Here is a 24,974-nt window from a genome sequence, read left to right as displayed (position 1 = left end):
AAACATAACAGATGACACCCAAAATCCAAAGAAGAACTTTGAATGTCCTTCAAGAAGCCTGGATAACTATTCCTGGAGATTTATTAAAGAAATTACTAGAAAGCCTGTCAAAAAAAGTTCAGGCTGACTTTCAAGCTTGTTAGAATACAAACTCTGTTTTCCACTTATACACTATATTTCCATTTACACGTGTTTAAATAAATCACTGCACACATTTCCTATTTTCCCATCAAAATATAAAGAAATAAGGGATGGCTCGGGGCCTCTGCACACTGCTGTTTGTTGGTATATAGACTCATCTCACCGCCGATCAGCCCCAAAGCAGTAGCAGACCCCTTTGTCGTGTTTTGAGATAACTTTAATAGATTTAGATTCATTCTGAATAGAGTATTGGATGGCAACTAGCCAACATCCTAGTTGGTTTTGTCTGTATCGAGTTGATCGATTACTTGTGTGTAGTCAGCACCTTTGATGTGGTTTCATTGTATTTTTATTCACGTCCAGAGTAAATTTATATGTTTGCCTTGTAATCCTCATTGATCATGAAAGCCTTGTAACTTCCATTTCAAAGAACATACTAGTGATTGAAGCTTCTTTATGAGTTATGGCTTTGTTTTGTTTCCTTGATGACACATACAGAATTCTTGTTAAATCATTAAATATGTGAGATGAAAATCTATGTTTTAAAAAAAACTCATTCTGTTTGATGTTGCATAAAGTTTTATATTTAAAAGAAAGTCTGGATGTTGTCCCACCATCTACAGAAAAAGCAAAATCATGTAAATGGCTTTGCTGCAAGATAGCTGATTAAAGTAAATGTACATCCCCCTTTGTCTCTTTCTCTCCTAATTGATTGCCTGGCTTTTGAGACAAGAAGAAAATAAATATCTTTAAGCCAAGATACTTTAGTTGCACAGAAAACTAAAACGGTTTCCCCCTGCCAACGCCAATACACTATACTGCAGTTTTAAAGAGGCAATGTGGGCCAACACTAAAATTTAGTGAGATCTTCCTTTGCACATACTCCACTACTGCTCAATGAAGTTTCATGACATTTACTTTTTGTGTAATGTTGATGACAAACAGAAAGACTGAAAGCATACCTTCACTGACAGCATCCACAATAGTTCGTGGCAAGACAACATCCCTAAACCTTCAGACCGTGTCATTTTTACTTGTGTTAGATTGTTCTTCCAAGTGCCCTGCAGCAGATCAGCAACCTGACCAAGATGTGCTCTGCTTTTTTCCCTAGGACACCAGTGGTTGCATGCTGGAGCAGCAGGTTGAGTGTCGTGGGTGACAACAGACAAGACCAGTAGCGTTGTAGGGATGGAGCTGGACTCAAGGTGGTTGTTGTCCAAGATAGAGACAATACTGGACAATAAACTCTCATCGAGTCCATGGTTTGTTGGTCAGTCACAGGAGCGCGTTGCCCAAATGCACCACTGAATGACACAGGAAGTCATTTCTTCCTATGGCCATCACTATGTATAACTCCTCCATCTACACAAGTACACACTGCAATAGTTGCACACACTTAAAATCACATCGTCTACAAAGAAAAGTTCCAATTAATATAACAAAGGGGGCACCTCAGTGTCACCCATATATATGTAATTTAGTGTAATATACAGGGATATTTATGATTAGAGCTATTTGTATTTATTACAGCGATTTTGTTATATTTTGTAACTTTGTAATATATTGTATTCTATTTAGTTTAGTTAGTTAGTTCTTATTGGATCAACTGTGACCACATAATTTCCTCTGAGATTATTAAAGTATTCTGATTCAGATGCTAATTAAGGAAATGAATGGATGTTCTTCCAAGTTTTGGCAACCAGGGAACAGGGAAATTAATTATTCTGATTGACACACAACAAAAACATATATCCATCTTTCCTTATGGTAGGTTTATGGCAATCACCTGTGATGATTCAGGCCCAGATGGTTACAACTGCAAAAGATTTAACTTTATGTAGAGGAAGGTCTGTATTTTTCCACCATAATTCAGTTAAAACATATGCAGATTTTTGAATTTACTGAAGCACACTGACTAATTCACGCTGTAACCGTTGCACTGTTAAAGTCATTAAAACAATACCACACATCGGCCGTTAGTGGGCGCAATACGCTTGACTACTCGTTTTCATAAAGCTAGTTATATAGAGCACCACCACATTCACCTCACAATATTTCATTAATTATTAACTAACAGCAAATATGACAGCATCAGATGTTGCAGAAACACATCAAAAATCACTGTCTCTTCTGCTAATAACCAAATGTCAATGTAACCATAGTCCTAACTTGATTGTGGGCACCCATCAGATGTAGTTCTGACTACAGTTGATAAACATTTACTCACTAAATCTACTACAGCGTAACTATCCCTGCATGCAGTCACATAGGGAGCACTGCAGAGTCTGTGCTGCAGGATCGCAGTGAAACCTGGGTTTGGGCTCTGTTTGTAAGCAGTCAACACATTCCTGAAGAGAGTAAACCAGCAGCACTTTGAGCTACTGAGAGGGTAGCAGCCTGCAGCTGTTGTGCACAGCCAGCTTCAGGGGCCCAGGAATGCTGTCAAGCAGGATTGTGGTCATGGATGCTAATTAACCCAGCTGAAAATGAATATTCCCGATCAGCTGGTTCTTACGCTGTGAGGTTTTTTGTTCAGGTTGAATGGCTCAGGATGCCTATACCTCACAAAGGAGGGGGTGTGAGATTATCATGTTCCAGGGGCAATTAGAGATGTTTACCTGGTGCACTTTGAAGCTCTCTGCTGACAGAAGAATAGCTTCCTCTTGGCCACCCAAGTTGGGTGGCAGGTTTTATTACAAATCCCGTGTAACCTGGATAAAAAGATGGTTTTGTGGTCTGTAAAAGATCACAAAAATAAGACTTAAAGGTATCATAGGCCATATTTAACTCCATATTATGAGGACAATGTAAAAATGCAAGTAAATCTTCACCTGTTATGTATCTGAAAAGTTGAGCAGGCTACAGCAGATGGTTAAATATAAAGATGTGTGGCTGTTTTCTTCACACTATGGTGTTTTTATGTGTTTGAGTTCCCAGTGGCTCACACTTCACCTTCACTTACAGAGGTAATGATTGCAAACTGAACTGGGGGGGTATATTAAAAGATATTTGTTCCACACCACAGGGTTTGTGGGCTTACACCACCTTGTTTGGATCAATGAATTCAATCATTTAGCTACAGACCTTTTTAAAAAATGTTTAGAAAATCGCGTCCTCTGGTGTCTCGGAGGTCCAGCGTGCTCAGTGCTGCCTTCACAGATTCTGGAAATGCACGAACTAACCGGAAAGACCGCTTTTTTTTTTACCCTGAATATATTAGGCTATAAATTGGAGAAGGCGGGGTTAGAGGAAGTCTGCTTACTTTTTACATCTATATTTTTAAATGCTTACATTTAAAAATATATATATTTTGGTTTCATTATTTTTTGCTTCATATGCATCAAAAGACGACTAAACACGGCTGATTTAATATATTTTTATTAACAGGACATAATACATATCAAGTTGTTATTGTTATAAATATTTGTGTGTGTGTTTTGTTTGTTTGTTTTGCGATAGCATACATTTTTTAACCTTAATCCATTATCAGTAGTAGCTGTTATTTACTCAGCCTTTACTGACTACAGCAAGGATACAAATAGATCCCGACTGAGGGAGTTGGGGATTTCGTGCGGTACGTGAATGCATCCCAGAATCCCGTTTTTTTTAAAGAGGGCTGATGTCATTTTCAAAACTTAACTCACACTCCTCAAGTCAACGCGGCGAGTCGCACACCTCCTGCTTTCTCGTGAAGTCCTCCCTCATGTCTGTCGGAGCGCACTGAGAAAAGAAAAAAGAAGTCGGGGAGGTGAAAGAAACACGAAGTTCTGTGGAAGAAGCGAACAGGGAGAATTTTTTAGAGCAGAAAGCCCGGGACCAGAGCCCCTCTCTCTGTGGGCAAAGGCGGCTGAACTTTTTTTTCTTTTTTTTTTCCTTCAAACGGGAAAAAAATGAATCGGAGCTTTAATAAGTCGCAACCTCTGCGAAATCCTAACTGCAATGCTGTGGAAGTGAAAAGCAAGGTGAGTGGAAACTTGAAGTCCCTGCTTGGTGGTGGTGTGGGTGGATAGGATTTGGGGGGATTAAAATAATAATAATAATCATGATAAATGTTCACATGGCTGGCCCGTCACGGAGCCGGAGCTGGTCGGACGGTGTGCAGCCTACGCCACATAACTATTTCCGCTTTCCCCCCCGTGAGTTGTGCGGGGAAAGTTGCAGGTTCTGGATGTTTCTCTCATTTGCAGTGATTGTTTGCTTCTTACTTCCGATCCAGATTGTGCTGATTTGACTCTTTCTTTCCCGATGCTGCTGTGGGTGGTTGATGGAGGGGGGCTGGGTATGTGGGTAATGGGGTTGTTTTTGAAGCACCTAGCTCTCCAGATTTCCTACAGCAACAAAGTTTCCACCTGTTAAAGTCAGACGTTGCATTAGTTGCACTGAGCTTTTGTGTTCTTGCTACACAGTATCAGCCTAGCTCTTTGTTTTGGATCTTTTTTTTTTTAAACGCTGACAGACTAATGGACACACAAACATCAAGTGGATTGCCAAGATTTCAAGTGTTATGTCTCAATGGAGTGCCCTGATTTATGAAGCTTTTCATCTCAACACGTACACAATACATCCACATGAGCTATGCGGTTCTTATTTAAGTTTATACTGCAGAGGAAGAGTTTTATTTTTGTTTTGTTTTTTCGATACACAAGTGACTGTTTGTGTGGGCTCTGTGAAGAACTACCAGCTGACACTCATCACTTGTGAACCCCACAATGATTGCTGGTGACCTGCATTCTAATCCAGTGTTTCTGATTTATTTGCGAGATAATGCAGTATTCGCATGTGTTCACACCTGAGGGTTAGATTGAGAGATGGGCAAGTGGTGCAAAAGGTGACTCATTCACTCCTGAGTCGTTTCCACCTTTTGGCTGCCCAGTTTCAGTGGGGTGGTGGACAGATGGAGCACAGATGCTCTGATGGTGACAGGTGGGTGAGCATGTACTCACACAAAAACGGCCAAAAAGGCGAGTAGTGTTTGTGTGTGTAGGTAGGGTTTTTTGTTCTTTTTGTTGTTTTGCCATTTCTTTTGCTGCAGGGTTTGTTCCACAGAGACAGGAGTGGTCACTCCGTGGCTGCCGCAGATTGTTTGTGGGTGGGACTGGCACGCCAGGAGCTCTGTGGCTAGAACAGACAGGTCCACCGGCGTCACCACGGCACACCGTCATGCCACCACGTCACACGTTTCCACTTTTGGATCAGATGTGACTCATCCCTCTCCGTCACGTCACTTTAAGCGGTTTCACATTTTGTTCTACTTTGTCAGGTTTTGTTTTGTTTTGATCCGTTTGGGGTGTGTTGGGAGCTCTAACCCCCGTCCCTCATGTTCCCTCATCTCCCTCAGTGAAGAAATCAAGCGTGTTGATGAAACAAAAGCTGATTATTTGGAGAGAAATAGCACACTGACAGTTGAGGACATTTGAATACCTGTAAAGGGAAATCTTATCTGTTACATAGCTCTGCCACAGTCTGGGCCTCTGAAGGCACAGAGGAGCAGGATCAGCTACACGTAATTCAGTTCATCAGTTAGTAGTAAATAATATATCCTCACAATACTAAGGTCACATTACAATATTATTGCAGTTTTAAAGTTTTACAGTAATATGTAATGCAATCTATCACCATTTTCAAACTGCAGATTATGTCCTCAAAGTTAAACTTTGTCAGTGTTTGTTTTATCCAATAAGATAAAGTTATCTTGTTTTGTTTTTTGTTTTGTTTTTTCCTGTAAAGTGAGATTTTCCAGACTGCCAACACTGGCACTAAAAGCGTGCTGTAAATGTAACCTAATACTTTGCTTTAATGAGTAAAAATTGTTACATTTTTAAGAAATACACAGAAATAAACAAGACCCATCGATGAGGTTTGGGACTCATAAATTGTGTAACACTCATCAAGACTTACCTTCTTATGTAAACGCGAACAAAACACAAAAATACACAATAAAATGTATACGGACTTCCTACCTTCTCATTAGATACAGATGTTTCCATAACAACAACTATGGTTCATAGTAATATCCAAAGCCAAACGGCTTATTTACCGACTCGAATCATCCTCGTATTCACTTTTGTTTTGTTTTTATATAGTTGTGCAAACTTGTGCCGTGACAAACAGGTTTTCATTTCCTCTGCGTAGTTGATGTAAAGTTGTAACAGTTACTGTTGGTTCCTACAGCCGCTTTATTAAACATGGAGTTCTCTCTCAGTACGTGGAGTTTTTGTGTGACTTGAAACAAACTCTGATAGGAGAAAGATGCCGCTTCGATTGCAGAAGGAGACGCTTCTTTGGTTGCAACTAGGGGACACAAAATCTCCCAAGTCAAACGCGTGCAACTGGTCGCTGCGGTGACCTTTCTGTGAATAAGGAAGCCCCCAAAAGTAGCTTTTGAGTGTCTTTGGGTGCAGTTGAACATTTGAGCATTCATTTTTGTTATGCGATTACTTTCTTTAAACCAAAAAAAGTCTAAATAATTCATTTGTTAAGCAGAAGAAAACATGGCCTTTAGGTGCACTCCCTTTTTAATAATCGTATGCCAAATAACGCTCTAGAGAGAAAAATGTCTGTTATGAAGACGCTGCAGAAATGCTGAGGTACATTCAGATTTCCAGAAGTGTCAAGAGTGTTACATATGTGATTGATTGCTGTTGTGTGACTGGTTCTTACTGGTTCATGTTTTTTTTTTTTTGTTTTGTTTTGTTTTGTTTTTTCCTTTGAGAGGAATCTGTTTCTGTGATAAGCTTATCAGGGCTAACACTGGAGGTGTCTGGCTGCCTGTCACTGAGGCCTCAGCCAGGAACTGCTGGTTTCACTCACATCAAGCTCTTATCAGAGTGTTTTAGGAGATGTAGGGGGTTGAGTGGAGTGGGGTCCTGTGGTTCTCCTTTATTAAATTCTTAGTCGTCTTTTAAAATCCTGGGAGCCTGTAGGCAGTTTCTGAGGTGAGTTACCCCGACTTACAGAATATTAGGTAAGAAAAGAGTCAGCGTTGGCCAGAGACAAGAAGTCGGTTATCTTCCATTTTCTTCAGTGTGTCAGTTAAAAGGCTCCAGACATGTTTCAGCCTGTCGGACGTCACTCTGCAGCAGTAGGCCAGCGGAGCAAGTGATGTCATGTTTGTAGTGGTGTGCTCTAAGAGTCGAGATTTAGCACTGAGGCCCGTGATTAATCGCGCCATGTTCAGACTTGCTCATACCTGAGGGCCGGGTTCTGCTGGTTCAAACAGATTTCTTTTTTCAGACTGATCACGTGCTGCACTAAGAGAGCAGTCGCGTTCAGAGGATAGTGATACGCACAAGTATAATTATGATGTGGTACGTGGAGCGTAGCGTATGATGTCTTTCAGAGTTGATTACAGTATATGCGCGCCTCGGATTCACTTTCCTCGATGCTAACAGCACCTACTTCACTCTGACGAACCTGCTTGTCTGCTTGTTGTGTCATTGTAATACGGGCTGAGGTTTATGAGCTGAAGGTGGGTGGCAGGTTTTCAAAATGCAGCCTCACACATTTGCCTTTCCCGCTGCCTTGAGTCAGCCTGGCAACAAATTACACCCGGTATCCCCCTAAGTCTCCTCACACACCGCCGTTTAAATTTATGTGTCATCTTCTAATTACAGAGCTGGTTAATGTATCCCCCCCAGCTCCTCTTCTTCTTTCCAGTCAGTATGCTGCTGCTCTCCTATGTCAGCAGTTTTCCTCTTCTCCCTCCTCCTCCTGCTCCCTGATCATCTCCCCACTCTTCTCCTCTGCTGTCAGCTTCCCTCAGCTGTGAGCTGATGATTACAGTAACAAACAGCGCCTTAGTCTACAAATTACTACTCTGATTCAGACCCCGGTGCTGCCGCTGCTGTCTGTTGTTGTAGATTATTGTGCCGTGCTTCAGCGCCTCAGTCGCGCCTTTGTGTGCTTGTCTCAGTCACATGATGACCTTGTCGTGACCCTCAGACACGCTCTCATTGGCGATACAGTGGCCTACCCAGGAAAAGCTAAAGCCCAGTTGTTCAAGTCTGTGCTTTTGTGTATAAATAGTGGGTGGGAGGAGTGGCTGCCTGCTACTGTCATGCATAGCTACCTGAATTCTGCTATTGTATAGGGACCTGCTTTCCATTTCCTGGTGTTTTCAGGCAGTGCGCGGCTGAAATTTGTTTTCTCGGTGATACGATCTTGATGTGCAGAGTAGCACGTAAAGCTACAGCGTTTTCCCCCAGGAAATGATTTAGCTGAGATGGAGAACCACCCAGACCCCGATGCATCTTATCCGGTTATAATTTTAGCCAGTGTAGGAAGATCCCAACAGCAGGCACAGATGTAAAGGGACTGGGTTTTAGGGAGTGTGCTCATTCAGCTTCTTGCAGATAAGTAAACTAGAAGACTGGTGTGCTCGGTATATGAAGGCCATCTAGTAAATGTCAGCCTGGCTTTGTATAAAGACTGAGATGATGTCTCAGAATTGTGAACATCAACACGCATGAAGTGAGGGGCTGCAAATGTACTTGTGGGTCCTTCCATGTTGGCGCTTCAGATGCTTCACAGCTGACCATCTCAGATGTGGCTGAAAATATTCCGGGGAAAAGAAAGACCTCTTATAGCAATTGTGCAAAATTTCATGACCCTAATGTTGTTAGTTTCTTCTTCCTTTTTTTTTTTTTTTTTTTTTTTTTCCCCTCCAAGTATTTTGATGGATGAAGTTGAGGTGGGTTTACTTTTGTCTTGTTTTCAAATCTGAAAAGCTACTTGAGCTAGGTCCTGCAAATGTTTTAGGGTAAGTATCTAGACCTCTGTGAATGTTGACTCTCTGGAGTGTAGTTTAGTTTTATATACCAGGCATAGAATAGTCATTAAAACGGTACAAATAAGGTGAATGGGATGGATTTTTATTTTTTATTTTTTATACCAATGCTGCTGTTTGGTGATTTATTTATTTTAATCAAATTCGTTTCATCCAAATTCAGTGTGAAGTCTGGTGCTGACTTTTCTCCTTTTTTCCTAGTTTGTTTTGGAAATTATGCATAAATCCTACTGAGGAGTGCATCTTTCCCCTGGAACTTTCTCTTAGTGACAAAAATTGGTTCTTCTCTTCCAATCCACTATGTATGCAAGATGGGGACCACTGGGAGTTAGAAGTTTGCAGCTTTTGTATTTATTTTTTCCTGTTGGCTACATCATCTGAGTCCTTTGAGATTATCTGGAGTCTTCATGTTGTAATGCGCTGAAAGTACTGCAAATTTAGAGACACAGAATGAATATTGCTTTATTCAGAGATCTTAGGGGTGATTCCTAGGGCATTATCCTTGAAGTGTAGTTGTTTAAGCCTAAAGAGTGAAATCAATTACAAAAGCCAACACAAATGACAACAGTTTAAAAGCATCTGCACCAACGAAAAAAAGTTACAATAAACCCATCAACATTGGATCTTGGAAGAAAACAGTTGTTAAGTTTTGATATCTACAGTTTGCTGAGAAAATGTTTCTTTCAAAGAGTAATTGACCGACCAATGAATCATCACTGTGAGGGTTCAATCCATCACAAAATATCATTGGGCAAGATACCGAACCCCAACACATGCAGTGGAGTGTCAATGTGTGTTAATTCAATTTGGTGTTATTTATACATTCCCTCAAGGCACTTATGTATGTTAGAAAGCACTTGGGTAGAAAAAGCATAGAAAAGACAGGAACCAGTTAATCTACTATTTACAAGAGAGGCCTCTGATATTAAAAAGATAAATCAAAGTTGCACAGCTGCCTGCTATGGTGACCCCTGGTTAATAAGAGAGAAGCTGAAGTTTTTAAGTATCTGAGTTATTAATCACTGGATTGTTTATGCATTCTGGGAAATGCACTCATTCATTTCTTTGCCAGAAGCTTGATAACAAAACTTTGAGATTTGTCAGTTTCATACAAAGCTGCAGACACCATAGCTTAGCATAAAACCCGGAGAAAAGGGGAACAGGGAGAGCTTTATTAGCTTTTTGTACACGTTATATAAACAAGACTCGGGCTGAGATTTACAGGTGACTGTAGAGGGATTTTCACACCTTCAGATTGCTGATGTAAGCAGTTTTAGTTGTAGCTTTAGCACAGTTACAGAGATATCAGTCGTCAGCTAACTCCCACTGAAAGTATTTTTGTTCTATATTTCCTGAAGGTTTCATGTTGTGTAATCCAGTTGTTTGGAAAGTTACGTTCCTCTTGCGGTATTTAAAGTTGCAGAGAATCACAGCTGTTCAGTTTGTTTACTGCTTCAGGAAAAAAACCTTCCTTTCTTGGTGCTTTATGTTACTTAAGGTCACAACCACATGCTCGGTGAACTTCCACCCTGTGACTTTTATGTGGAACAGTCAGAATCCCAGTTTCCTCATCCTGTTTGGTTGTCCCTCTCACAGCTCCTCTTTTGATTATTCCTTTCTTTTTTTTCTTTTTTTTTTTACCCTCTTCTCAGTATGGGGCAGAGTTTCGCCGGTTCTCGGTGGATCGGGTCAAGCCCGGCAAGTTTGAGGAGTTCTACAAACTCATCCTGCATATCCACCGCATCGCCAACATGGAAGTGATGATTGGTTACGCCGACGTTCACGGCGACCTGCTCCCGATCAACAACGACGACAACTTCGTCAAGGCGGTGTCGACCGCTCACCCGCTCCTCAGGATCTTCATACAGAGACAAGGTAAGCTGATCTACACTGTGTGATTTCCTTCGCCTCTTTATCCCCCGCAGATTACGTCTTTAATACTAGTTTAAATATTTCTTTTCAAATGTCCTCCAACTGGTAAACCTACCAAACTATCAACTGTTGCATTAACTGTGTCTTGGGCTGCAATTATGGTGCCGACTAGAATCAAGTTTCCCCCCCTGAATATTTCCTGGTCCAATTATGAGGGCTTTTTGTTTACTTCATGCCAGGCCTTCTGTGTGTGTCTGTATATGTGCTTTTGTGTTTCCGGCTCTCTTATTGGCTGGATAAGTTTCAGTCTGCCTCTGTCTGCCTTGGTAAGTCCTGTGCCTGATCCAGAGGAAGCCCTCGCAGGCATATGAAAACACACTCGCGCGCACACGAAAAATACACACACGCACACAGACCAGTGTCTCGGCAGTCCCATAGAAATCAGGTCATTGAGCAAAGGCCTGTATCCCGGCATACCAGACATTACTGAGAGACAAAAGATCTGCATGAAAAGAGAGACTCCTTACCGGGCTCTCTCAGTTTGTGTGTGTGTGTGCGCATGTGCTGGTGTATTTGTTCAAACACAACACCACGGCACTCTGAATGGGAACCAACTCCTAGTCTCTCTCGCGCACTCTCTCACTGATCCCAACTCTGGAGAGGGTCTCGACTGCTGCCAGCCAGTCATCGAGCATACAAATGAATCTATTACCATTCACGTCTATTCATACCCACAATCCTCCTTGGAATGTCCCTCGCTCGGTTGTGTAATGAACGGGTTCACTCCAGGGTATTGTTTTAATTGTCAACCAGTGGTTCAAAAAACAAAGATATCCACAGATTTCCAGCAAGAAACCAGGTTGAGATATTTGAGAGGCCCAATCGGAGTGTGAGTCATCGTCTCGAGAGATTAAATGGCCAGACCAAAACCAACTAACTGTAAGTTGGCTCATAAGTCATCCTGCAGTAATGTTTGACTTAAAAATAAAGGCTGATTCGACCAGTCAGGTCGCGTAAGTGTAACACCTGAAAGCCATAATTTGTGTCCTTGTGGTTTAGCTGACACGTCGTGCATTACTTTCTCACTGTCCTGCTGCTTATCTAAGTGTCTATATTCCTCTGGTGATGCATTTGATTCTCATGAATATTCCCCCTTGCTGGCTTCTTCCAGAGCATTTACTACAAAGGGGAAATTCCCTCAAACACCAGAAGGACAGAGTCTCTGCTGATAGAGATTTGGCTGCTCTTATTGTGGGAGGGGGCGTATTTAGTGCTATTGTGGTGGTGAACTGCTGACGTGGTTTAGAGGAATTTGCATTGTTGTGACTGATGTTGAAACAGTCGGAGCATCCTTATGGCTCATTTATGCTCGCTGCAGTGGTTGCTTTGGACACCAGTGATGACGCCTCATCCATTTATACTTGCTTTTAAGCCGCTTTTGTCTCGAAGTTTCAGAAATCTCCCTCCATGGGGAATCTGGGAGTGCCTGTGTAATAGAAATACCTGCACAGGTGGACATGCTGACAGTCTTGGCTTAAGCTCATCTGTTGAAAAATTAAGAGATGCACAACTGGGCGAAAAAACAGCAAAGAGCAACTCGTGCCAACGGGTATGATGTCACTTTTGTCATCAGTTGCCGTTCACACGCAGGAGAATGGAAAGTATAAATGGGCCCCGTCGCTGGGATTCTCTTGGCGATGTGGATGTCATGACCATGTAGTTGTTCTACTTTCCAAACTGCCTGGAGTCTCCTATGAAGAAGTGCATTTGTGCTCATACCAGACTAGAACATACCTCTACCTTTGCACAGAGCCTTCCCCGCATTCAGTGTCTGATGTTGAAATTTACATCACTCGACTTTTCACAAATGAAATTGTAACACTGGTCTTTGTATAGTCTATTGTTAAGTGCTGGACAAAGAGTTGTGTGTTTATGATAGTGTGAGTACCTTGTGCCTGAGAGAAGATGCCCCTGTGACCAGTGTAGTGGCATGGGAAAGTGTGTGTGTGGACTGTATCAGTCAGTACCAGCCTGTTAGTGCGGGTCATCAGTGGTGTCGCCACATTACTTCTCTGTCTGCTCAGATGAAAGGAAAGGCTTCACACACTCATTAAAACAGTGTGACTCACCATCCAGTCACAGCAGGGGGATTGTGTTTAACCTCAACCAGCCGTGGCTTTCATATTGATCTAGACATGAAAATAAAATCTTAATTATAGAATTTAAAAAGTTACAGCACTGGATGGCATGTGTAGCTGTTTCATAGATGCAGTTTATAATGAAAACCTTTGAAAGCTTTAGGGAGGGGAAAAACATTAAATGGTGCCCTGACATACCAATGTTGTTTTGGTCTAAAGGGTTTATGATTAATAACTCAAAATCTTTGTACTTCATTGCTCAGACAGACCCTCCCTTCCAACACTTGACTGGTCATCTGTCTGTGCTTGTGTATGGGCATGTACCTTTTCAGTGTTGCTCCATTTAACAGTGGGTATTTTGAATCTGCCCACGTCTCTTTCATCTACCTGATACTCCCCTGCCAGGCTTACATTTCCATTGTTGGTAAAACTGCTTCAGCACGTGCCACAGTTTTGTGGTGATGCTGATGGTACCAGTTACCGCCCGTAGGTGCTGATGGCAGCTAATTTTTTTTTTTTTTTTTTTTTTTTTAAAGTGGTAAAACTTCACCTGCAGAGTACAGGGTTACACTTTGTGGTTTTTATCCAAGTAGCCTCTCATTACAGGGTGCTTGTATTTAATCATAGCAAAGAGAAGATAATTGTTAACATTGTGGAGTGAACTGAGATATCTTTGATGTCCGTTTTTGAGTTTACAGAAGGTGATTTTGATTGCTGTCGTTGTCTGGCAGGGTAGACTCTTAAATACTTGCCATGCGCAAAGAATAGAGGCAAACAAGTGATGGGGGGGGGGGGAGAATAGGACACATGAGAAGATAAGAGTTGGAGGAGTTCTGTATGTGGAGTTGTTCTGCTTCTCTCCAGTGTGTGAGCAGTTTGTTGTGTTGCCAACTAATGACTCTAAATTGGGATCTCATTTTGGGGGCAATGCATACAGTGACTCCTGTACCCTCTTGTTTTCTCAGCTTTTGCTTTCCAGTTTAATACGTCAGTAACTCCTACAGTGTTCCAGCACGTCTGACGTATTGTCAGATGTTTATGGTGCGCTTATCTAGGGAAACTGCAGAAGTACTAACTGCCCATTCATATTCTGTCTCAAAACAATGCAAATTAAGATATAGATAAGCCTAAGAGGGGAACACTCCTTACACTGATGTCAGCATTTCACCAGCTTCTATTTATTTATTTTTCTTCTATTAAAGTGGATCTATTCATATGCTTTTCACTATTCTTTGTCATTAGTTGTATGGTTACAATATAGCAAAAGTTTCAAATAATCTTGGCATATAGTTCCCAAGCTCAGGCTTCAGACAGCTCCAAATGCAAAAGAAAGGAGATCGTCCTGCTATGATCATCTCAGCACACAGCTCCGTCTTCCTTCAGTGTTCCATTTGTGGTCAGCCAAACTCGTTTTACATTGTGGGCTACATACAGCCCACTTTATTCTTAAGTGAGCCAGTGAAACCTGTCACTGTTTAGAAGTTTAACTGCACATTTAATCCCAGACACATCTTACAGTGGGGCAAAAAAGTATTTAGTCAGCCACCGATTGTGCAAGTTCCCCCACCTAAAATGATGACAGAGGTCAGTAATTTGCACCAGAGGTACACTTCAACTGTGAGAGACAGAATGTGGAAAAAAAAAAAAAAATCCATGAATCCACATGGTAGGATTTGTAAAGAATTTATTCGTAAATCAGGGTGGAAAATAAGTATTTGGTCAATAACAAAAATACAACTCAATACTTTGTAACATAACCTTTGTTGGCAATAACAGAGGTCAAACGTTTACTATAGGTCTTTACCAGGTTTGCACACACAGTAGCTGGTATTTTGGCCCATTCCTCCATGCAGATCTTCTCGAGAGCAGTGATGTTTTGGGGCTGTCGCCGAGCAACACGGACTTTCAACTCCCGCCACAGATTTTCTATGGGGTTGAGGTCTGGAGACTGGCTAGGCCACTCCAGGACTTTCAAATGCTTCTTACGGAGCCACTCCTTTGTTGCCCGGGCGGTGTGTTTTGGATCATTGTCATGTTGGAAGACCCAGCCTTGTTTCATCTTCAAAGTTCTCACTGATGGAAGGAGGTTTTGGCTCAAAATCTCACGATACATGGCCCCATTCATTCTGTCCTTAACACGGATCAGTCGTCCTGTCCCCTTGGCAGAAAAACAGCCCCATAGCATGATGTTTCCACCCCCATGCTTCACAGTAGGTATGGTGTTCTTGGGATGCAACTCAGTATTCTTCTTCCTCCAAACACGACGAGTTGAGTTTATACCAAAAAGTTCTACTTTGTCATGTGGTCAGATGAAACCATTCTCCTAATCCTCTCCCAGAGAGCACATGGATGATACAGCAAACTTCAGACGGGCCTGGACATGCACTGGCTTCAGCAGCGGAACACGTCTGGCACTGCGGGATTTGATTCCCTGCCGTTGTAGTGTGTTACTGATGGTGACCTTTGTTACTTTGGTCCCAGCTCTCTGCAGGTCATTCACCAGGTCCCCCCGTGTGGTTCTGGGATCTTTGCTCACCGTTCTCATGATCATTTTGACCCCACGGGATGAGATCTTGCGTGGAGCCCCAGATCGAGGGAGATTATCAGTGGTCTTGTATGTCTTCCATTTTCTGATGATTGCTCCCACAGTTGATTTTTTTCACACCAAGCTGCTTGCCTATTGTAGATTCACTCTTCCCAGTCTGGTGCAGGTCTACAATACTTTTCCTGGTGTCCTTCGAAAGCTCTTTGGTCTTGGCCATGGCGGAGTTTGGAGTCTGACTGTTTGAGGCTGTGGACAGGTGTCTTTTATACAGATGATGAGTTCAAACAGGTGCCATTCATACAGGTAACGAGTGGGGGACAGAAAAGCGTCTTACAGAAGACGTTACAGGTCTGTGAGAGCCAGAGATTTTCCTTGTTTGAGGTGACAAAGTACTTATTTTCCACCCTAATTTACGAATAAATTCTTTACAAATCCTACCATGTGAATTCATGGATTTTTTTTTTTTATTTTTATTTTTTTCTTTCTTCTTCTCTTCTCCACATTCTGTCTCTCACAGTTGAAGTGTACCTCTGGTGCAAATTACTGACCTCTGTCATCTTAAGTGGGGGAACTTGCACAATCTGTGGCTGACTAAATACTTTTTTGCCCCACTGTATATAAGAAAAAGAACTGCTTTTACAACAGTGTGTTGTAACCATCTGTTGCTGGTAGTAAATGAAAGAAATCTAGAAGCACAACTCTTTGCCCAGATTGGGTAATTTTTGTTAATTAGCAGAAAATGACCTTTTATGTTTTTAAGAAATCTTTAGTAGATGGTGGGGGGAAAAAAACTGGAACTTTTCTGTCATTTAACGGTTTATTTGGTCATGTATGAAAGGCAACGTGAGAAGTCCTTATCAGTAGGAAATGATGTAAAACTCCTGAAAATGCAGGTAATCGTTCAAAAGTTATGCCCTCCTTCACATTTTCCAAAGCTTTGGGGTCTTTGTTGGGCCAATTCTGGCCCCTGGGCCTCAAGTTTGACACCACTGCTCTAAAAGAAGACAAAGGAGCTAAAACCGCCTGGGCTGCGCCGAAGAGCAGTGCGCCATGAATCACACAAAATTACTCTAACAGAGTCTAAGAATGTAAAATGTGGAGTTGAAAATGAGTGTAATAAGTTCCCCATAAATTAACAGAAATATTAACTGACCCCTGTTGGTTGACGCAACATTGGACTGAATCTATCCAAGCTGTCTCTGGAGTATAACAGGAACTGCACATGAAGGCTTTTAATGTGCTGAAAAAGCTTTGAGAGCTGGCAGGCTTCAGCGCCGTCTTGCAGGTAGTGGTGCACAGCTACTAATTTTCCACACTACAGTAATGACTCTAATAATCGTGATGAAGGTCTTTAATGATTTGTGTACACTGGATTACAAGCGGGGCTCAAACGAGGACATGCATGTTGAATTATATTGAAACTGTACCTGCACTTACACCATGGCAGACACAATCTGCGTCTGTCCAAGCAAAGCACATTCCTGTTTTTAAAGGGCTGGTTTTTGGGGAGGGGGGTGGCGGGGGGGTGCTGCAGTTGTTTTTGTAGACTATGCCAGTGGCCTGCACACAGACTAAACTTTCAACAGTGACAAGAGACCCCTTTTTGGCAAAGGGCTGAAAGTTTAAATAAATAGATCCAAGGTTGTGTCTGAGCGTGCTGGGCGTTTACAGCTCCGGCAACCCAGCTGCTCTCCCCACCTGTGAAAACTACGATCAGATACCAATATCAGCCAAACTAAAGAAAGATGTGGCACCACAGCACAAATAGAAAAAGCGGTGGACTGTATCAGCAGCTGTGCCAGTTTCAGCTGAGCTGTGCAGACATCCAGACCGAGGCTGTTACACAACAGCTTGGACTGCACAGTTGCTTGGAGATCAAAGAAAAAAGGAAAATATATATTTCTGAATGTCTCCACTTTGCAGATTTCCCGCAGATGACCTTTTTATTTACTTTTTTCTCCTAACACAACTACAGAGCTGTCATACAGTAAAGTTACATAGTAACAGGAAGAACCAATGCCGCCTGCTGAAATTGCTTGAGTGGAAGGGTTATTAATTGTTTTAGCATAAGAGTCACTTTAATCGGGTGCTTCTGTTCATTGCAAACTGTTGACATCCAAATTGTGAGGACGGGGGAGGAACATATGGGAGGTTGAAAAATCGACTTTCTTTCATCCCAGAATAAGACTTTTGAAATGAATCACAGATGAATCAAAGGAGGAGTCTTTGTCACAACAATGTGTTTTGTGGTATCTGGTGCACACACCATGCAGTGTTTGCTACTAATTTCACTTCTATTTGATGCAGATGGGGTTGCACACATAAAAGAGGCACACATGTTCTGCAGATATTTTAATTGTGAAGTACTTAATGAATAACTGGGCGAGCTATTCGGCTGCTTTTTCAGTCTGCAGAACAAACAGACTACATTCGAGTCCACCTGTCACGACAGTTTGGGTGAGCGTACACCAGGATGAGATCATCTTTGGAGGAGTGGCTAAATGATATTGAGGACCATCACAACGGCAACCAGGCCAGCCAAGCCAAGCAGTGGAAAACATGTGATGGAAAGGTCCAGGGTGAGTTAGTTAGAAGGAAATGAGCTTTCCAAACAAGACTGAAGGGATTCCCCCCCTAGTAAATCAGGGATGATTTTGTTATTGCCTCCACATATACTTGCAGCCAAAGTAAGCCTGAGTGTGGGAATCATGGGGATGTTGGTGATATGGGTGAGGCCCACAGGTTTGACCTTAACCAAACCAGCCCTGACCTTTCCCACTCTGGAGTCACTGTGACAAAGAGCAGGAGCTCTGCTCAAACTAAAACCACACTCAGCAACCCGCATACACGTCCCCTCCTCACTTACCCTGCCTCAGTTTTTCATGTGATAGAAAATTATTAAATTTCTGTTGTGAAAATACAGAAACACTTATCAAAGAGAAGATATTAGGCAGAATTTACAGTAAGAAGGAAAAAATGTTGTTGTGCTAAAAGGTGGTTAAACTTTTTTTAAGGGTTTATGCCTTCGTGTTGATGACATAAATGCTTAAATATTACCATGGAGACGAATTTCTTATCGTGATTTTTGTCTCAAGTCTCATTTATTATTACCGAACATTACATCAGTTTAAATTTTATTTCTATAGCACATTTAAAAAGACCAAGGTACATCAAAGTGCTTCACACAAGTACAGCAGTACAGGATTACGACAATAGAAGAACAAAGTAAATACAGTTATCACCTTGATAGCCTTTTCTTCTTTCGTAAACCACCTGCCTAGTCTTGTGTGGGATCCCCCCCCCATTGAGCCAAAACGGCTCTACCTCATCGAGGCATAGACGCGGGTCATTGTGGGTCCTGCTGTGGTGTCTGGCACTGGGATTATCCTGGTCCTGTGTGGTGCCAGGGACATGATGGAACTGTGGAGTGCGCTTATTTTGCTGCGATTGGTGGAGTTTGGCCATTGAGTCATCACTTTGGTCTCATTCTTGTATTTGTTGAGACGTTTTTGCAGTTTGCATGAGGCATTGTCCTTCTGGGAAGGCTAGTCTTTCTGTAGCATGGCGTGCTTGGTCTGTAGCACCAGTTTGGTACATTTTCCCAGCAGAACATTGCATTTTTAAAAAAAAAAAAAGGTCTATATGTTGGGCCTCATCTGCGTATATTTTCTGAAATGAGGTTCTCAATTGCATCCCAAAAGTATAAACTTGTTCCAAACCAGTTACTGTAAAGATTCCTCAATGCGGGTCTTTATAGTAGCTTTTCTACATTTTTAGAGCCACTGCCTGTGCAGTGATCCTTACAGGCTCTGTGCTGCTGTTTTGGTCAACTGCAGAGATCCTGTCAGCACATCTGGCCACTCTCACACCATGGCCAAAGGGCTTCTGAGAACACGTGCATGCACGTGTGTACTTTTGTCCACATGTCCCCGTTCACAGCCTTTGATCCATGTGGGCAAGAGAGAGAGAGAGTCCCCTCAGTAATTGGCGTTGGCTGTGTTTTCCAGGACGCCTCTTTAAGCTGATTTAGCCCTAAAGACACCAGATTAGAGTGGATGTTTTGATTAGTGTAGATAATTCAGCATTTATTCCTGCCAGTGCAGCTTTTCTTTCTTTTCTTTTTTTCAGTTTCATCTTCTGTGCTCAGTTGCATTTCAGATGCCGCTCGGTGGATTAATAACTCGCATTCCAGTGAACTCCCTCGATGGCCCGAAACCATCTTTTTCCTCATTCCAGCACATCTATTTTGGTCATGCAAAGGCACTGCCTCATTGCTCGGCCTTTAGTATGCTTTTGTGACTCCATTTGTGGTGTCATTAAGAATGACTTTCAGTATAGTCTATTGTGCTGGAACCTTAAGTACCTCGTCCCTTTGTGTTTGGCACCACAGAGCAGCCCCTGGCTCTGCGATGAAGGTTCAGTGAAAGGGGCTGCTGTGAAATAACAACCCGACACACTGCATATGGCTCTAAAGAGGAAAGAGTGGTTGTCATTTAATCTGTTTTTCTTTCTTCCCTTGTCTTGTTCTTTGTTACAATTCTCCTCTCTTTTGCTTTCTCTTGTCCTCAGAACAGATGTAAAAGTGCAGTTTCCGCATGTATGGCAGCAAAACTATAGTATCTGATCATCTTGGTATGTGTTCAAGTATTTTACTTAAGGTAGCTCCAGCCAGTCCTCATTCTTTTCATGTTGGCGCTTAAACGTGACTCAGTCGTCAAGGGCAAAGAGGGGAGAAAACCACAGCAGACAGTGGGGAGTCGCCCTGACAGTAAGACAGACAAACATGCAGGAAAGGGGGAAGGAAGGAGAGACAGCCGGGCAGGTCGAGTCCACCTCTATCCTGTGGTCTGGCTCTTATCCTCTTCTTCCAATCTGAACCAACAGAAATTAGCAATTTTTAAGAAAATGTGAAAAAGATTAAAAGCTTTTTAGCTTTAATTTCAACAACGGTACTGGACAAAAATACTTTTTATTAGTGCTTTTTGAAAGCTTTCAACAGATACTTTGATGTCACATCTGTGTGACATTCAGAGGGCAGCAGCATGGGAAAAGGTTTCATGGATCAGTCACTGTCAGAAATATGAAGCCTTGCCTCTACTAGAGGGAGGGGGGGGGGGGGGGTGTCTGTGCCATAAAACCGTGTGTAGTTCTTGTGTATGTGTGGGCGTCACAAGAAAACCTGTGTGTGGCCTTTTTCTGTGTCTTCAGACAATGCCAGCTATAGTTAAAGTGTGATTAAGATCCCCGCTTCCTGCCAGGATCAGGACAGAGCGGCAATAGCCATTACTGATGGGTGGACAACAGAGCCACGGCAAACCAGCTTGCATGACGCTGTAAATCGTCTCAGCTGGCAGGAAAAAAGAGATGGATGTGCACGTGAGAATGCACTAAAGCGACAGCACAACAATGTTAACCATGCAGCTAGTCAGGAAGTGCATCATTTTATGATGACTGCACCAGAGACCGGGCTTGCGCTTGACCCGTAACAAAAGCACTTCTTATTGTCGAATGCATACTTTCCTACGTGATCGACAGTCACCACACAGCGCTTCGCTGTGTTCTCAAGACCTGGGAGGGAAAGTCCTGTTTTGTTTTTTTTTGTTTTGTTGTTTTTTTTTTGTTTTTTTTTAATGAAACGTTCAAGGGTTGTTGCATTTGTCAAAGCTGTAGTCGTGTTTGTGTTTGCTAAGTCTCTGTTTTCATTTTGGTTTACGACCTCACTTTGAACTGCACCTCCGCTCTCCCGCGATGAAGTTTCCAGACATTGTGGGAGAGCGTCTGTGTCAGGGCACCCATCCCGAACATCTGCTTGCCACTTACGACGGGCATTTTAATTGTGTTTTTTTTTTTTTTTTTTTTTTTTTTTTGTCTTTGAAAAGTCTGGAGTCAGCATTGCTCTTTTTGTCAACTTGTCTGAAAAGGAAAAGGAAAATCGATCAGATGTTTTACTCTCTCTGACAGGCACGTTTCCTCGAGGACACAGCTGATTTGCAGTTCTTCATATGGGTGAAAATGAACTCCATACACAGCTGGTCTCAATTTAAAAATCCCATCACACCTCAACAGAGTGTCTGTTATGACTACTCCGTTTTTTTTGTTTTTTTTTAAGAAAAACTCAGTGCCTCTGAAATTGAATTCATCCTGCATGCACTTAAAGCTCTAGAGAGCCGGGCTCTGGAAATGTGATGGATGTCATGAACATAGCCGGTCCTTCGGAGACAAACAAACAACTTCCCAAGTCACTACCAGCAGGATGAACCTTCAAAGAGCATAAACGAGCTTGTCCTTTCCCCTGGTTTATGGCTGGGAAGTGGAATGAGATCCTGTCACATGTGTGACTTTGAATATCCCAACTGTATGTGGGTTTCTGTTCTCCGTTTGTGTTTGTTTGGGAGCTGTTTTAAGAATCATTTCAACAGCTTTGTTTTTGTGCTTTCAGCCTGACTCTTATACAAATTCTTTCAGGCAATCGTGACTCATGCCAACCGAACAGATAGTATCTTGGTCTTTTTGGGGGGAGGGGAGCATATGGGAAAAATACACTATGATACTACACTCGACTGAGTAAAAGTACTACATCTTATTTTATTTTCTGCTCCCCGCTGCTGCCAGTTGCCCTGTGCATTTGTTTTCATTCAACACCTTAGAGAAGTGACTATGCATGGTCTGGCTCTGATACCTAAATTTAGTACAGATTGATTTTTGTGGGACTCTGTATTCAGAAATGCCAACGTAATTCAGTCGGTACCCTAAACGTGCTGCTTTCAGTACCCAACCTAATGATCTGTTTGGCGTTGACGAAGCGGACAGAGGTGAGTGATGGCAAATTTCACATTTAATACCAACAAATTAGGAGCAAAGGAAGTGTGTGTGTGTTTGGCAAACATTCATGACCGGTTTACAGTTGTCAACATGTCTGTCACAGTTGGCAAAGTAGCTTTAACTTGTGTTTCCCTACACATGCACGTACTCGTTTGTTTCCTTTTTTTTTTCCCCCCTCCATTCCTGATGGCTACACCTGGTTGAAGGGAGGTTCAGGTGTGCCATACAGACAGATTGTATATGTGGGTTTGAGTTTGATCTCTGAGCAGGATGGCAAACATCTGTAGTCTCCAAGATGTCAAACTAGTCCCTCTATAACAGTTACATCTGTCAGCCTTATCTCCAGCAATGAATCGGACCTAAATGATGGATGATGATGATGATGAGTTCCTTCAGCCAGGACAGAGACAGACCGAGAGTGGTCAAGTACAAGAATGCAGTGGAAAATTCCCAGGCGAAGTTTGGACCGAACCGTGAGGGAAGAGGGTGAAGATTTGGGGTTAGAGAGAGCGGGGAATATGGCCGCTGGGTGGGTGTTAGTGGGTTTTCAAGGGAGGAGTCGCTGGTTTGGTGCAGAGACAGCTCGCTGCAGTTCCTCCTTAATTACAGCTCTACTGAAGGACAAGGCCAGGCATGCTCTGAGAGTGCTGCTGTGTATGTGTGCAGCAGTGGAAAACGCACACTCATTCACACATGTGAATGTTATGAACACAGCTGCAAGCTTGAGCAAAGGATTTGTCCTTTTTGAGGAAATCCCATCATCAAAGCGTGCAAGATGGCTCTAAGTGTATGCAGCAGTCTGCGGTGCAATTATCAGCTCAAAACCCTGGACGTGGCTTCAGTGTAGTTTATATTTGTTCTGTTTTCTGCACCTGGTGAAAAGCTTTTGGATTCATTTCAAATTTGAACTATAAAGTTAAAGCTACTGCGCATTTCGAGGCTTCGTGACATCTTGAGCTATGAGAAGTGTTTGCTAGCTAGCACAACATCAACCTAGTTTAGCCTCTGCAAAGAGTTATTTTGGGAGTCCATAATTACAAAGGGAGGGACTGACTATGCTTCTCGAGAGCTCAGCCACAGAAACGCACTCCCCACGGGCAGAGTCGCTCAGCTAACTCCAAGTTAGCTGTGTCCTGGCTACAGAAACGGTTCTGTGGTGACCAGTAGTAGCATGGCTAACATGAATGTGATAAACAAGTAGACTGCACTTAACACCTCGCTTTAAAATTTATAGGTATCTTGCAGATGCACTAAACATGTAGACTCATCTTTCAGATCCAACTGTGGAGCAAAGTAACTTTATTTTCCTAATTTGATGACCCTGGTGTGGTCCCCGAGGCCAAAACCATACAGCGCTAAATCCACCAAACTTTAAAGCCTATGCAAACATATGGGAGGACTGAGGGGTCCTTGTTTATTATTTTTGTAAGTTTCTGGTGTTTGGTTACTGAACCTCACTAACAGTGGTGTCAGTAAATGTGAAGCTAACAGAGCATGCACACAGTCACCAGTGTGTCTTATGCACACTGTAAAGATCACGCCTGTAGTCATTTTTGTGTCACAGCACATTTCATATGTGTTGTGTAGTTTTGTTTTTCCTCTCTACGCTTAAAGTGGTTGGAGCTGGTTCCGCTGAGAGGGAGTGCAGTGTTTCTTTAGGGTTGTGTACTTTTCTTGTATTCCCATGTGGCCACGCCACACTGATGAATTAAGAGGCCATTTCGTTGTTTGTTTTAAGTGGAAAAGGGGGGGCTGGATTTCTGAGTTTGAACTTTTTTTTTGTTGTCCCTGGTGAGGGAAAACACTCTTGTTTGTTGTTTAGCCCCAACAGATTCCATAATTGATTTTTTTTTTTTGTATAATTTATTTCTATCTTATATCATATTTTACTTATATTTTACGTGTGTGAGTGTGAGATTTTTAGGTAGTTAAAATACAGTACATTGTCTTATATAGCCTCATGACCTATATAAGACAATGAGACAAGCTGTCATGCCCCTGCGACTCTGGCTGTTATTCAGCCATAACATTCAAAGTCACGATTTGATTGGCTACAATTGTGCTTGAAGCCTTTTATGATTGGCCATCACAAATCACCAGAGCCTGACAGTGGCCCCTGCAACGTGCATCAAAGTAAACCCCAATTAACCTCTAATCAAGGTGTCTTAGCTAAGGCCTGTCCATGATTTAACAGAGGGAGCTTTTAGCAATATTTAAGTTATAGTGGATGCAACACTTTTTTTAAGCAGCTGTGTATTTGTCACACAGGATGTGAGAGGTTCTCAAATGGCACTTGTGCATCTTTTAATATAATCTTGCAAAGGACAAACTTGAAGTCTCATAAACGTGGTTTACTTTTTGAGCCCATTCGGGGATGCAGTCAGCACCCAAACACCAATAAATTCCCACGAAGGTTTTAGGAAAAAGCTCTCCTCTTCATCTGATCTTATGAGCAGAACAAAAACACACACCGTGAGAAGACACTGCCCCCTTCTCCCAACCACCATCCCCCGTTCTCTAAACATGTGGGCCACGAGTCGGTGGTTGAATCAGGCCAACTCAGCAGTTCAGGACTGGAGAGGAAGGAAAAGAATGGAGGAGGGGAGGAATGAGCCCTGACTCTTGTCCTGGTACGAGTTGTGTCCTAGAGACTCCCTGAAACAATGGTTAC

At 42.4% G+C, this 24,974-nt stretch overlaps 1 protein-coding gene across 1 annotated transcript in view; it reads left to right on the top strand.

Annotated features, from left to right (window-relative positions):
• Positions 1-3,744: 3,744 nt before the first annotated feature.
• pard6gb (par-6 family cell polarity regulator gamma b) overlaps positions 3,745-24,974 on the top strand; it is a 36,295-nt gene continuing 15,065 nt past the window's right edge. Inside the window, exons 1-2 of the mRNA XM_040021471.1 lie at positions 3,745-4,103; positions 10,579-10,801. Of these exons, the coding sequence (XP_039877405.1) occupies positions 4,032-4,103; positions 10,579-10,801 (295 nt within the window). The 5' untranslated portion in view covers positions 3,745-4,031. The remainder of the gene's footprint in view (positions 4,104-10,578; positions 10,802-24,974) is intronic.

This window comes from Simochromis diagramma, unplaced genomic scaffold, assembly GCF_900408965.1.
Source record: "Simochromis diagramma unplaced genomic scaffold, fSimDia1.1 OVJJ01000753.1, whole genome shotgun sequence".
Taxonomy (NCBI): domain Eukaryota; kingdom Metazoa; phylum Chordata; class Actinopteri; order Cichliformes; family Cichlidae; genus Simochromis; species Simochromis diagramma.
This window is presented reverse-complemented; position numbering and strand designations above follow the sequence as displayed.